The sequence below is a fragment of the Montipora foliosa genome, chromosome 5 (assembly GCF_036669935.1).
Source record: "Montipora foliosa isolate CH-2021 chromosome 5, ASM3666993v2, whole genome shotgun sequence".
Lineage (NCBI taxonomy): Eukaryota > Metazoa > Cnidaria > Anthozoa > Scleractinia > Acroporidae > Montipora > Montipora foliosa.
Window position 1 is genome coordinate 29,771,919 of NC_090873.1, and position 15,000 is coordinate 29,786,918.

The 15,000-nt window shown below is 41.0% G+C and overlaps 3 protein-coding genes across 3 annotated transcripts in view; all 3 read left to right on the top strand.

Moving 5' to 3' along the window:
• Window positions 1-6,178: 6,178 nt before the first annotated feature.
• On the top strand, window positions 6,179-8,642 carry LOC138002580 (transcription cofactor vestigial-like protein 2). The gene is made up of 2 exons (XM_068848600.1): window positions 6,179-6,458; window positions 8,077-8,642. Exons 1-2 carry the CDS (start codon window positions 6,179-6,181, stop codon window positions 8,640-8,642), a joined length of 846 nt encoding a protein of 281 aa, XP_068704701.1.
• Window positions 8,643-11,461: 2,819 nt separating this feature from the next.
• LOC138002581 (uncharacterized) lies at window positions 11,462-13,241 on the top strand. Its single transcript, XM_068848601.1, has 2 exons — window positions 11,462-12,799; window positions 12,843-13,241. The coding sequence occupies exons 1-2, from the start codon at window positions 11,462-11,464 to the stop codon at window positions 13,239-13,241; spliced, it is 1,737 nt and encodes a 578-aa protein (XP_068704702.1).
• A 321-nt stretch (window positions 13,242-13,562) lies between these two features.
• The window catches only part of LOC138002582 (uncharacterized), a 3,304-nt gene continuing 1,866 nt past the window's right edge, over window positions 13,563-15,000 (top strand). Inside the window, exon 1 of the mRNA XM_068848602.1 lies at window positions 13,563-15,000. This exon is cut by the window's right edge and continues 1,185 nt beyond it. Within this exon, the coding sequence (XP_068704703.1) occupies window positions 13,563-15,000 (1,438 nt within the window).

Sequence of the window (15,000 nt, forward strand, 5' to 3'; positions counted from 1 at the left end):
ATTTTTGTTCCAGATTCTTGCGGCTTTCCGTCGTACCTAGATGTAGGGAAAGGCCGCAGATAGCCATGTGTTTTTTGGAGTGGTTAGGCAGATTGAAATGGCGAGCGACTGGCTTGGATGCATCCTTGTCATTCTTCTCAACATCGCGAAGGTGTTCGCGGAATCGGTCACCTAGTCGTCTACCTGTCTCACCAATGTATAATTTATTGCATAACGTGCAGGTTATGCAATAAATGACATTTGTGGAGGTACATGTGAAACGATCGGTGATCTTAACAGATCGCTTAGGTCCCGATATCTTGCTAGTGTTAACAATGAAAAGACAAGTTTTGCATCGTGAGCGCGCGCATTTGAAAGTGCCGGGTTGCTCGTTGGTTTTGAGCGCGCTTCTAACTAAAAAGTTGCCTACGTTTTTGTCGCGTTTGAATGAAATAAGTGGAGGTTGCGAAAAGATTCTACCAGTCTCGGGATCATTTTGGAGTAATTTAAAATTACTAAGAATGATGCTTTTGACTGCGTGATTATGAGGATGGAAAGTGAGGGTGAATGGAATTCTGTCATTCTTATCTTTTTGTGACGTTTGTAGCGATGACTGTCGATCAAATTGTTGGGCGCGATGATGGCCCGCTTTGACCACAGAGGCAGGATAGCCACGTTTTTCGAAGAACTGGCACATCTCCTCTGATTTGCTGGAAAAATCGGAGTCATCACTACATAGACGTCGAAGTCTAAGAAATTGAGAATAAGGGATGGAGTTCTTGACATGTGATGGATGTGACGATGAATACAACAAATAACTGTGTGAATCAGTAGGTTTGTAGTGCACACTAGTACATAGCACGTTGCCTCTAATAGAAACGTTGATATCTAGAAAAGCCAATGAAGTTTCCGAAATTTCCCAGGTATATTTAAGAGCCGGATGAAAAGAGTTGACGGAGGTTATAAATTGATCGAGTTCTTCTCTGCTGGATGAAATAGCGCCGATGCAGTCGTCGATGTAACGGCCGTAGAGTTCAGGTTTGGGGCCGTTGTACTGACTAAAAAATTGGTGTTCAACATATCCTACAAAAAGATTGGCATAGCTAGGTCCCATTCTTGTGCCCATCGCTACACCATTAATTTGTTTGTAATAGTTGCCGGCGAATGAAAAACAATTAAGCGTTAAAACTAGTTCGGCAAGGCGGAGGAGCGTTTCCGAGCTAGGTTCTTTGACAGTGCGTTGATCGAAAAAGTGTTTAAGTGCTTGAAGACCTTCGCTATTAGGAATGACTGTGTATAGAGATGTAATGTCCATGGTGAAAATAAGTTTGTCTTGGCCGGAGAAATTGAAATCGCGGAAAATTTGTAGTGCGTGTGTACTGTCTTTAATGTATGATGGCAAAGATTTGACGATAGGCGTCATAATCCTGTCTAAGTAGCTAGAAATGAGTTCGGTGGGGCAACTACAGGCAGAAACGATAGGGCGACCTGGGTTGTTGGGTTTGTGAATTTTAGGCAAGAAGTAAATGCACGAAGTTCTAGGGGTGTTGATGATGAGATTAGTGGCAGTGTCCGGTAATTCCTGATTAACTATAAGATTTTGAATGGTGTCTTTGACAAGTTTTTGATTGTTGGAAGTGAGATCTTTAGGGATTTTGGCATAAAACGAGGTATCCGAAAGTTCCCGCAAAGCTTCTTTTTGGTAAAGGTCGGACCGCCAAACAACTACCGCGCCGCCTTTGTCGGCCGATTTGACAACTATGTCGTTGCGTTTACTAAGATTTTTAAGCGCCGCCCACTCTTCCGAGGAAAGGTTGGAAAATTTAGTGTTGCGATTGAATTTAAGTTTGTGAATGTCGTGACGGCATTTTTTGGTGAAAAAATCTAAAGAGGCAAATTGTCCCTCTGGGGGAGTCCATTTGGATTTGCGAACTAGAAGTGTTTCAAAAATATCTTTATTAGAAGTGTCCGAATCATGCTCTTTGTCGTGAAAAAAGGCTTTTAACTGAACGCGGCGAAGGAATTTTTCGACATCTTGCTTAATAGAAAATTCGTTGGTGCGTTTGGTAATAGGGACAAAATTTAGGCCCTTACTGAGAACAGATTTCTCTGAGTCAGTAAGCGGAAGATTTTCTGGAATTGTAATTACGGTATTATGGCTATGCAATGTAGTGTCGTCGGTAATTTGCGGACCTATTAATTGTTGAAGTTTTAGAGTCTTGGTTTGGTGTAAATGGTCAAACAGTCCAGAATTAAGTTGTCGGATTTTAGCGCGAATCGATTGTACTAAAATTGCTGGACAGATTTTGGAAAGTTCGGAGCGACAATGAAGAATTTGTTTGTCAAGTGCGATTCGTTTTTGGCACATAGCTCTAATTGTGATCCTCATAATATTACGTGAAAAAGAATTTTGCGCACATCGAATTTGGTGAAGATACTGATTTGAGTGAGAGAATGTAGCCGGATGAAAGTTCGAGCGAAAACCTTTAGGAATGACTTTAGAATTGACGCAACGGCCGATGAAGTTGATGTGACTACAAAACCTAGTTTTGGCGAAAATGAGAGTGGCTAAACGGAAAGCTAAGTTACTGCTAAGTGTGGGAAAAGGAAAAAGATAACTTACAATTTCCTGGCGTAGCTCCTTGGTGAGTTTCTTCAAGCTTGGCATCGTCGTCTTGGGTCTCCTGTTAGAAATCTGTGAATTAAAAACACGTAACCCATAATCCCTCGATTCGCTCTGACGAAGGGCTAACGCTCGAAACGTCAGCTTTTAGAATCTCTGTACGGTGGCCAATTTACATTATCAACTCCGTTGATAAAACCAAAGTTTTGTATACTAAATTACACATTGGCTAGCCTAGTTAGCACTGCAGTTAGCCTACAGTTCCTTAGGGAGCTTGCGGTTATTGGGATCAGGGATTTCTGGCTTGCTGGCTCGCACTGTACCCAAACTTTTTAGCTTATCACAAGCAGTAATGGAGGTAAATTTTTCTATTTGAAGAATCAAGTTTTATTAGACAAAGAAAAATAATCTGTTCATTTTTAATCTTTTTAACAAGAGAAAATGAGGGGACAGAGAAGGAGGCTCAAGGCGTTGGCCGGGATATGTTATGTCCACGAAAGTTATTTTTAGACGAGCGGAAGTCTTTGTTCTAGCGGAAGGCTGTCTTCTGAGACGTCCGCATGCAGTCTTACCTCGCTCTCAGGTTCTTAGTGAAAAGAGAAAATGATGGCGCGCGTGGAAGGCTGATGAATATATATTTTCTTTCAAACATCGGACCGAGGTTGGCCTGCATGCGGACGTCTCGGAAGACTTCCGCTCGTCTAAAAATAACTTTCGTGGACATGACATATCCCAAGGGCTGGACCGGGAGCCTCCTTCTCTGTCCCCTCATTTTCTCTTGTTTCAACTGAAGCATATTCATGTAATTACTTTCTATTGAAAATAGAAGGTTTTTGCAATGTCTTATATAATATAAGACAACATATTTAACAACTATTCACCGAAGTGGAGGTGGCTAACGTGGATATTTACCGAGCCGCGAAGCGGCGAGGTACATAGGGAACTTAAGCAACGACGACGGCGACGGCACCGAGAACGTCATCTCAAAATATAAATTCGCGTCATTGAGATCACTTTGTAAACATGTCAACCCTTCTTATATGACAAGGGTGTGGTAGTTCCTCAAAAATGACATTGGTCGGAACGGCGCTTAATTTAGGGGAGAAAATGAAACTTTAGCGTCAAGTGCTGACGCTCCCCTTAAAACCTAAAATTTGACTATTTCACGTTGTTAGGGACCTTAAGATCTACGACGGCGACGTCGACGAAAACTTCACCTCAAAATAGAACTTTGTTCTAGTTTAAGTCTTTCGCGATTATTCCATCTCGTTCACGTCATACAATGTGGGCGAAGTATCCTAAAAATAAATTGATACGAGCGGTTTCAGAGTGAAAATAGAGAATGAAAGATTCTCTGTTGCATGCTCACGTTGTCGTCAAAACCTAAAATTTAGTGGTTTCCCGTCGTTGTCATGCAGAGAACCGCAAAAATATGAGCTAAAATCCGTGCCGCACGTGCAGCACGATTATTTATGCTTTTCTAACCAATGATATCATCGTTTTGTGGCGTTTTCGTCGACGTCGTCATCGTAGATCTTAAGCTCCCTGTTGTTTTGCTGATGACGACAAAGAAATGGACAAAAGTGAAAAACGCACGTGCAGGGCGTGCAAAGCTATTGTTTTTGCCTACTAAATATGCACATTTGTGACGTGCTCGTTGCCGTCGCCGTTGTCGTTGCTTAAGTTCCCTAATAGGGACCTTAAGCAAGGACGACGACGACGGCTACGAGAACGTTGTCTTAAAACATTATTTCCTGTTACTGTAATAATTTTGCGATTGCTCCAAGTCGCTTGGCAAGGAGAATATGAACCCACATTGCAAGAATAAAATTGGTAAGAACGATGTGGATATTTAAAGAGAAATTGAAAATTGATCGTCGGGTGCTCTCGTCCTCCACATGACCTCAAATTTGATCATTTCACGTCGTTGTCAAGACGAGAACGGCAAAAAAATGTATCAAAATGTAAAACGCACGTGCAGAGCGTGCAGAACTATTATTTTTGCTAATTGAACCTATTGTTTTGTTGCGTTCTCGTAGCCGTCGTCGTCGTCCTTGCTTAAGCTCCCTAATATCCAACTCTAGCCACCGACACTGAGGTGAATAGTTGTTTTAGTACATACTAAAACAGTGAGATAATATACAGCACAAAAAATAATTTGGATGTTTTCTTCACTTGTCATTTTTTCCCGAGTTGCTCGAAGGTAAATAGCACAGGATATTCGGAGTTTGACGAGCCAATCAGCTCCCGCGTTCAACGCTATCCAATGTTTTAGTATATACTAAAACAAATTAGACCATGATCAACTGACTTTAATTCTGCTTTCACGTTTGTTTTGGAGATTTCAGACCACTTTTAAATTGTAACTAATGATTCTAGCAGTAATTACCATGCTATGACCATTTCTGAACTGCTTTTTGATATTCTTAGCCCTTTTTTTTAAATTAAGAAGCTAAACATTTTCAAATCTACCTGAGGAGCATCACTTTATAACATGAGAATATTTTTATTAGGTAATATTAAATGATTCTAAAGAATGACATTCCGAAAACATGTAGCTATACAAGAATGATTTTGTATAGCTTATAACATTTTAAGGTTTTGCAGCTCCATATTTAATAGAACTATTACTGCAATAACCACAATGTAAATGTAAATACGTTCTGTAAATGTAAACACGACACTTTTTTGAGGAAAAAAAAATCCTGCAGAGAAACGAGGAGAGAGCATTTAGGAGGGAAAAAAATATCCTGCCCACCAGGTTGCTAGAAAAAAAAGCTTGCTGACCAGAAATCACCCCCCCCCCCCCCAAGAGTTAAATGGTCAGCCCCTAAAGTTCATCGGACAAGTTTGTGTTTTCCCGCGAAATAGATGGTCGTGTGACTTGTCATATGTACTCGCTCGCACCGATTATGTATTAAGTTAAATCATACTTATTAAGTTAAATCATGATTTCACTGATATCAAATGTGGAATTTAAATTTAAATCATGAAGTCGTGATTTCAAATCATAGACACATGATATGAAACCAGCATTTCTTAAATCAAACAATAAACGACTGATTTGAAATCAGGATTTATTATATCAGATATTAAATTAAGCCATGACTTCAAATAATATGCATTTAATATGGCATGTATTCTGGAGTATTGTATGGTATCATATCACAAAACTTTATTTGTTAAATAATGAAAAATTTGAGAATATTAAGGTAAATAAATCGGCGCCCCATAATTATACGGCAATTTTCTTACGGCTTCTTGAAATTCGTTATCGACTACATTTTCGATAGCTAGTTATGGAAGTTTCCAACTTTCTGATCTTGAAAGGGTGATAAATAAAACGCCGTAGATCAGTTATATCACGCGGTATTTACAGAGAGAAAATTTTCAATTCGTCCATTTGCCGTTCAATTAATTTCCCACGAGAAAGGAAGGGTATCACTCACATATTGAGCATTTTGGGGCCTGGACGCGTATAGTTGATCGTTCGAAAATTTTGACAATACCACAACACTGGTATCGCACTGTGGAAGCATTTTCTGTAAGAAGTGATCTAAGTTGGAACAGAAAATGATGGATCTTCAATCCGAGGGAAAAAGTATCGGGGAATCGCCAGCTGCCCGGATCAGATCTTCCGCGGACCAAGATTTCAACAAGGAGAACTTTCGAACAGAAGAAATATCTGCCGAAGAAGAGGAATTTATCCAAACACACTACAGCCCAAGAGGTGTTATATTTTTGTATTATAAGGGAGAAGCATCGTCGGAGGTTGATAAACATTTTAGACGGAGTTTGGCGGAACTCTGTTGCTTGTCTGGAGAGGATGAGATTCATGAGGAAAGTAACATCCAAGGTGCAGTTGACCGACTTCCTTCTAGTTTCAACTTTACTTGATTTCCAAATGTATACTTTTACTCTCACTGGTTATTTGAAGTCGGTCATGCAGTAAAATTATTTGTGAACAAAAGATCATTTGGTCGGACTAAATGAAGTTGAAATTTCCATTTCCAGGTTAACTGTTTAGTTATGCACAAATTCATACAAATACATGCCGGAGAAATGTATTGCAGATTTAATTGGCTAAAATCTCAAAGAAAGAGCTGACATAATTATTGAAAAAATGCCTCTAAACATATCCACTTGGGAAATAGAATACTTCTACAACAAAGGGCATGACCTGTTTTTTTTTTTTTATTCTTGACAGAATGTTAAATATTTCATTTTTATATTGGTTTAATTTAGGGAGTAGCGAAAACGAGGGGGCGGGGCAAGGCCTGGGCCTGAGTCGGAGCGTCGTTTTTTTCCAATTTTTTTCGGTTTCAATTTTTGTCGTTATTCTCTTGTACTGTTATTTTCGAGTGTTCTTCATTTATGGTGGAAATTAGTCCAAAAAATAAGGAACATGCGGAAGCTCTTAGTTTGTTTTTCGAAATTAAGAGAATTTCCGACTGAAATTGGAGTTTTCGTGGGGAATCTACGCTTATTCCTAGCTTACACTGAAGACTCGCTTAGCTCCACATTTTAATCTTTACTTCGTAAAAATCTTCTCCGCAATGCAATTAAAACGAAACAAAACATAGTCACTGTTCCACGATGGTCGTCACGCAAAGTTCTCATGTGCTTGTTTTCGCAAAATTGATGTCGTTGTGTTTTTATCGTGAAATTGGATTCGATCCCTTGACATCCGAAAGGAATTGGCTAGCAAGTTCCTGTGCGAGTCTGACTTTACTACAAACTGTTTGTAGTAAAGTCAGACGACAACATTGACAACATTACGAACAAACAAGCAAATGATAACGTTGCGTGACTGCGTTACGACCATCTTGGAACTGTTGCTTTTTTACGAATTAGACATTACAATGCGATTTAAAGTGTGGAGCTCAGCGAGTCTTTAGTGTCTCTGGCAGTTGGCGTATCTTCCATAAACTCCAATTACGGAAATTGTCTTAATATTCGAAAAACAAACGAATTCTCGGAAAGACAAACTTAGATGCTCGCAAAACCCAACTTTGATTTTAACACACAAAAAAGTCCGATTTAGTCCCTTATCAAGAGCTTTCATAGCTTCCGTAGGTTCCTTATTTATTTTATTTTATTTTTGTACAGTAAATGAAAGACAGATGCCGGTCATTCGACAATAACAATACAGGAGAATTGAACGACACCCCGGCCCCGGCCCCGCTTTGGTTACCAAGTTTGAGTCGTTCTACGCTTTGTATTACCGCTCTAGAGAGAGACTGGTGTTGAAAGTGACCTTGTCGTCTTTGAATTGCAATCAAAGCCACTTTTAACTGCTTTAGGTGTAAAGGCATGGGCTAGGCTAGCTCAGTTCGGTAAATTGTGCATTTCTCGAACAATTATGTTCGCTGTCAGTGATTGCTCCAACATTGGATTCTAAAATAACCTAAAAAATACATTTTGTTGTCGTTCGTGATAAATGACAAATCGTGATTCTACTTTTTTGTGTTCAGGTGAGCCAGCTCTGCCGATGCCTCAAAGGGAAATTCCTGCTTCATTGTGGAATCCAACTCTTACGAGCCATAGTCAACAAGTGGAAACTGTTTGCCATTACCATTGCCATAACGCCGTAGATGTTGTTACAATCTCCAATTGCAATAGCAATGCCGTAAACAGCACTGCAGCAAACCGTCATGTTAATGGCTCGCATCTCTTCACTGGCCAATATGGAAGCTTCCAACAAAACCAGCCAAATTTGATTCGCGCAGTTCCTGTGTCACATGTTTCGCTTTCTGTAGGAAGCTTCTCCTTGGGGCCAAATCAGCAACTGCCCGCGGACTCCTCCCGAGCGCCCGTTCTTCCATACCCGTACCCACACAAGGTTTTTGCACCGTATTATGATTCACATCAGGATTCGTTAAAGTTTGATCCTAGGTATAACCCTCTCCTTGTGCAACCGGAAGTAAAACCTCACCTTCCCACTGTACCTGGGGAGCCACGAGGAAAGCAACATGGAGGATGCGAGGATACAACCGGCGGTCTTCTGGGAGAGCCATATATCCGGAACGGACAAAACTAGCACAATTTGATATTTACCCTGCGTGGCCGGTTGGATTGATGCGCGCCCGTGATACAGTTACCCTGTACTGTGCAAATAGGGAGCTTAAGCACGCGCGTTTTTGAGACGCGGACGGCAACCGGAAGTGAGTTATTTTCCCTTTAACTTGCTTTCACACAACCACATTTACATTGCTGTGTATCTTTTCTCCATTAGAGATGATTAATACAAAAATCTGGGAAACACCACTGTTCTGGCACACGAAAAAACGCGCGTGCTTAAGCTCCCTAATGGCGAAGGATTTGCAGAACTCGTAATTAAGCACTCCGACCGCCATTAAAAACCAATGTTCTCGCTTCAGTCCAGCCAGCTGCCCAGTCTTGATATTCAACCTTCATTCCGCGTGCACTCTGTAGCTATAATATAAGCCATTTACGTTAGTTTTCAACTCTTAGGTTGACTTAAAAAGAGAGAGTTCAACTATAAACTGCAGGCAACTCAGCAGACGGGCGAATAACGTACGATTGTCAGCTTCTTACAGCGAGATGAACCCTTTAGTTTACCTGTAATCGTCTACATGTCAGGTTACGGTTGAAAGCGCATTCGGTAAAAGAAAGCTTGTGTGAACGTTTTGAAATTTTATCTTAATTGTAAATTTCGACCCACGATCGATTGTCCAAAGGAAAGTTTTAAAGTGGTTGCGAATGTATAGGGGGCATGGGGCAAATATACGGCAGTCACTTTGCTCCCGAACGTACGTACTTCATTTCACGTGACGTCATCGCCGCCGCGCTGGCGGACGAAAACAAAAGAGGGTCTCAATTGGGCGAGCCGGGGGGGGGGGGGGTAGCTTTCACGTCTAACGGCTAAATAATTTGCCTTTTCACGGTTAATGGTTATCAGTTTTCCGTCACACTTAACTTATGTGGAAAACAAAGAAATGTCCCTTGTGTTAGTTACCAGTAGGGTCTCATTATAGACTTATTGAATGGTTTAAGGTCTCGGTAAAGGAAAATGAGGCGTCCGCGGGAAAATAAAATTGTCCCGCCGCTATTTTTTGTATAGGGTCAAACTGTATATCATATTAAAGCTAATAGATTGAATTATTTCAATAAAGTTTTAGTTTTTTGGTATTTAATATCGCCTTTTAGTTTTGAGGCCTCAAACTGAGAACGACCGAGCATGCTGCAGAAGCCCCTATACAGAGATTCTAAAAGCTGACGTTTCGAGCGTTAGCCCTTCGTCAGAGCGAATCGAGGGATTGGCTCTGACGAAGGGCTAACGCTCGAAACGTCAGCTTTTAGAATCTCTGTACGGTGGTCAATTTACATTATCAACTCCGTTGATAAACCAAAAATTTTAGTGTAGATAACTGTTCCGCCTACTGTATATAGTGCAGATAGCTGTTGCTACTGTAGACAGTGTAGATAGCTGTTTCTATGTAGACCGTTCATTTTAGTGTCCATGAATAGTAGCTCACACTTTCCCTTAACTTATTTCAGCCCACTTCACGGATTTCCTGCAAGCGCTTGTTGGAAGAAAAAAATTGCATGCAGCACAAATCAAATAGAAAAAAAATTCTTGCACTGCTGCATGCAAGAAAAAAAAAAATGTTGCAAAGCTATTTCGTCATTCCTGGGGGGCTTTACAAAATCCCAGCAAAACTGCAACCATTCCGGATAATCTGCAAGCCAGCGAGCCATTCTGGTTAGCCTATTAAAAAAACATTGAAGGGTTGTGAGACGGGACCTCCGGTTTATCGTCCTTATCCGAGAAGACTAGTGATTCTAACCATTTGCAGATGTAATTACAAATGCAGCACTTTCTCCTCAGTTGTTTAAAGACCCCGAGTGTTGGTCCAGCCGGAGTTGAACTCACGACCTCCCGCGTGACAGCCCGGTGCCGCAACTGAGCCACCGGTGCGCGGTCGAGAATTCTACAACTGCGCCACCAGTGCTTCCGACGTTATACGGGATCATGTCAAAACACCGAACATAGACCACGGGTCAGCCAGGAGAAGCAGCAATCATGTTTTGGATTACCCTTTCTGGTAGATGCCGTAAATCTGATAAATGACCGAAACTTCACGGTTTTTTGTGTTTACTTACTTACTTCCTGTGTAAATACCAGTTGCCTTGCGTTTCGACTGCGGCAGGTACAAAACACAGGTCACAGGTCACAGGTCATTGTTTTACCAATACAGAAAGTATCCTAAATATTCATAAAAGCTAACGTTAACGAATGTTAAGTTGCTTAGTGCAACTCTAGACATGCATAACATGCAGGAAAACGCCCGTCATTACTCCTATATTTTCAATCGCACAATTTGTGACGTCATCAATTTTGAACAAAACTTGAATGTCTTGGAAACGAGAAAAAATAAACAAAATATGGCACATTAAAGCAAATTTGATTCCCATTTCAAGTGAAATTTTATTAAATTTCTGTACGTAAGTGACTGTTAAAAATAGATTTGACATAAATAAGCATACATTACGTGTGGCGGGAAGAAAGTCATGTGTAAAAGAAGGACTTATAGTCTGAGTGTTGATCGATCGTCGGATCGCTTCGAGTGTCAAGTTGAGTATTGAGTGTTAGATTTCAACCGTGCTTAAGGCCTAAAACGGTCGAGTGAAGTGGTAATTCGTATGGAAAATTGTAAAGAGATTATTCACCAGGAAATGAATTAAATATACCATAAAGATTCATTACATGGTCCTTTCGAGTCGGAGGATACAAGAAGGAGTAGAACAACAAAACTGTTGCCGTCATCGAAGGATTTTTTGAATTGGAAAAACGCGAAGTCTACTCAAAAAGGGTGTTTATGGACATAAAGCGTCATGAATATCGACAAGAACAGGAAAATACGAGATGCACACAGGACCTTTGTGTACAAAACAGTGGGGAATGTGGGGAAAATTTTGACAGAACAGGTGGGAGATTTAACGTCGTTCAGGGAAAAGTTAACGGCTCTGAAAGCCTTGTTGACCGAAAAATTGGAAACGACCAAAAAGCTGGATGAAACAATATTAGAGCTCACCAAACCAATGGAACTGGAGAAAGAAATAGAAGATTCTGGTGAGTTTTGTGAGCACGTTTACAGTATTTTAGCGAAAATCGATTTGAGTTTGGAGAAAGGGAAACATGGCGAACACACACAGGCCCATGCGACAAATCAGGAAAATAGTAGTACCAGAAATGCCGAAAGCGCAAAAGTGAAACTACCTAAACTCGAACTCAAATCATTTTCGGGAAATTATCAAGAATGGCAGGGTTTCTGGGACACATTTCAATCTGCTGTCGATGGAAATACTGGCATCTCGGCCATTGAAAAATTCACCTATCTGAAGAGTTGTGTGACAAGCAATGCTGAATCCGCGATTGCTGGACTGCCTCTGACCGCAGACAATTATAAAGTAGCCATTGACATTCTTAAGGACCGATTTGGTAAACCGCAGTTGCTGATATCAAATTATATGGATGCCTTATTGAAACTTCAATCTGTCAATTCAGTGCATGAAATAAAGAAATTACGTGAATTTTTTGACAAAATTGAAATCAACATTCGAGGTTTGAATGCGTTAGGAGTTGAATCACGGTCCTTTGGGAATTTATTGGTCCCAGTCGTGATGGAAAAAATCCCCTCAGAGTTACGATTGATTGTAAGCCGTAAGTTTGGCAGTGAGGAATCATGGAATCTTGATGCCTTGTTGAGTGCACTGAAAACTGAGTTGGAAGCCAGGGAAAGATGTACTGCAATGAAAACAAGTGGTGCAAATGCCAATACACCCAGGTTTGAACAGTACAGAGCAAGAAGCAAACAACCCCATTCTGCCTCTGCCCTTTATACAGGCAGTGAGGAATTTACTCAACAATGTGTTTTTTGCAAGAAGAATGACAAATCCATTAACTGCATGACCATCACTGAACTGAAAGCTAGGAGAACAATACTGAGACGAAATGGCAAGTGTTTTGTGTGCCTGAAGGGTGGTCATATCTCCACAAATTGTCCGTCAAAGGCAAAATGCTTTAACTGTGAAGGTAGACACCATGTAACCAGTTGTGAAAGAATAAGGAACATTCCAACATCCAGGAATGTAGTTAGTGACGAGGCAACACCACATGGATCTGGATCATCTCAAGATAGGAGCAGAGAAGCTGGAACTTCAGCAATGCACGTTAGCAACAATGCCAACAGATGCCAACTCTGTGTTGTTACAGGTAGCCCAAGCCTCTGTTTGCAGACCAGATAACCAACAACTTGGATTGAATGCCCATGTGATATTTGATTCCTGTAGCCAGAGATCATACATAACCAGTAAGGCATGTGAACAATTGAACCTACCAACCATTGGTAAGGAGACACTTTTGATCAAAACACTTGGAGATAACTCAGCCTCTGTGAAGGAATGTGATGTTGTGCAATTGTGTGTCAGAACATTGCATGAAATGAATGTGTATATCACCTCATATGTTGTACCAGTAATTTGCAGCCCAGTGTCCAATCAACGGTCTCGAACCACGTTGGAATGCTACCCCTACTTGCAGGGTCTACGACTTGCATGTGATACAAGTGATTCTGTCAGTGTTGATGTGCTGATAGGAGCAGATTATTACTGATCGTTCTTTACTGGGAACATCATTAAAGGAGATCCCTATGGACCAGTAGCCCTTGAAACCAATTTAGGTTGGGTTTTATCAGGACCAACTATGTGCTCAACATTGACAAGGTCATGCACTGTGAATCTGAGTTCCACGCATGTGTTAAAGATAGAGTCCACAGAGATAAGTGATATGAAGGATGATCTGCAGAAATTTTGGGACTTAGAAACTTTGGGCATTAAGGAACATGAAACTTCAGTCTATGACAAGTTTTCAAATGACATCACATTTACTGGAAAGAGATACTAGGTCAAGTTACCATTCAAGGATAATCGCCCCATGTTACCAGACAATTATACAGTGGCATTGCGTAGACTGACAACAACAATCAAGAAGCTCAAGAACCAACCAGAAATTCTGAAGCAGTATGATGGTGTGATTAGAGAGCAACTGCAGAGTGGTGTGGTTGAAATGGTACCACAAGATCAAATACCACCGCCTGGAGATGTCCACTATCTTCCACACAGGACAGTAGTGAGACTTGACAGAGATACAACTAAGGTGAGAGTTGTATACGATGCCTCATCTAAAGTGTTTGGGCCTAGTTTAAATGACTGTCTGCACATTGGACCTTCTCTTAATCCCTTGTTATTTGACATTTTGCTGAGGTTCAGAGTCCATGAAGTTGCCCTAACTGCAGACATTGAGAAGGCGTTTTTGAACATTGAGATTGATCCTGAACACAGGGACTTTGTGAGATTTTTATGGGTTGAAGATCCGAATAAGGAAAGTCCAGAAGTCATGGTACTACGTTTTGCACGTGTGGTATTTGGTGTAAACTCAAGTCCTTTCATTCTAAATGCCACAATCAGACACCATTTGAACACATGTTTGCCAGTGGACAGTGCACTTGCAAGAGAGCTGTTGAAGTCTTTATATGTTGATGACTATGTGTCTGGAAATGGTGACGTGGATAGTGCGTTCAAATTGGCTAAGGAGATAAAGCTCTGTCTTAAGTCAGGAGGCTTCAATATGAGAAAGTGGAGTAGCAATCCAGAAAGTCTGCTGAAATCACTGGAACAAGATGAAGCTTTCAGTGATGACTTTGAAAAGAGCAATGGACCTAGAGTAGAAGAAGAAGACGAAAGCTTCTCTAAATCAGTTTTCAAGCAAAGTACAGAAAAGGAGCAAAAGGTTTTGGGAATGCTTTGGAACCCAACCCAAGATGAACTGATTAATGATCTGAACAAGACATTGGGAGATGTAGATGCCCAACCAGCAACAAGAAGATTGATTCTCAGTACAGCTACAAGGTTTTTTGACCCCTTGGGGTTGATAGCTCCGGTCATTCTTCCATTCAAGATGATGTTTCAGAAACTTTGCAAGGCTGGAAAGGACTGGGACGAGTTGGTCGATGCTGAACTCAATCACCAGTGGCTGGCGACTCTATCGGATTTGAGACAGGCTGGAAGAGTGAGCTTTAAGAGATGTTATGCTAAGGGATTGAATGGAGACAAGGTCAATTCAGTCCAACTTCACTGTTTTGCTGACGCATCGGAAAAGGCTTATGGAGCTGTGGTCTACATGAGAGTAGAGTATGAGGCGAGGGTGGAATGTCAGATAGTATCTTCGAAGACAAGAGTTGCACCATTAGCTAAACAAACTATCCCTCGTCTGGAGTTGCTGTCCAACTTAACTGCGACCAGATTGTTGAACAGCGTGAGTCAAGCATTAGACGGCGTAAAAATTGACGATATTTTTAACTGGACAGATTCCA

Coding starts and splice junctions, on each gene's coding strand:
- LOC138002580 (XM_068848600.1), top strand. CDS start 6,179: ATGGATCTTCAATCCGAGGGAAAAAGTATCGGGGAATCGCCAGCTGCC. Junction 6,459..8,076: donor TGAGGAAAGTAACATCCAAG/GTGCAGTTGACC, acceptor TTTTGTGTTCAG/GTGAGCCAGCTCTGCCGATG.
- LOC138002581 (XM_068848601.1), top strand. CDS start 11,462: ATGAATATCGACAAGAACAGGAAAATACGAGATGCACACAGGACCTTT. Junction 12,800..12,842: donor CTGGAACTTCAGCAATGCAC/GTTAGCAACAAT, acceptor GTGTTGTTACAG/GTAGCCCAAGCCTCTGTTTG.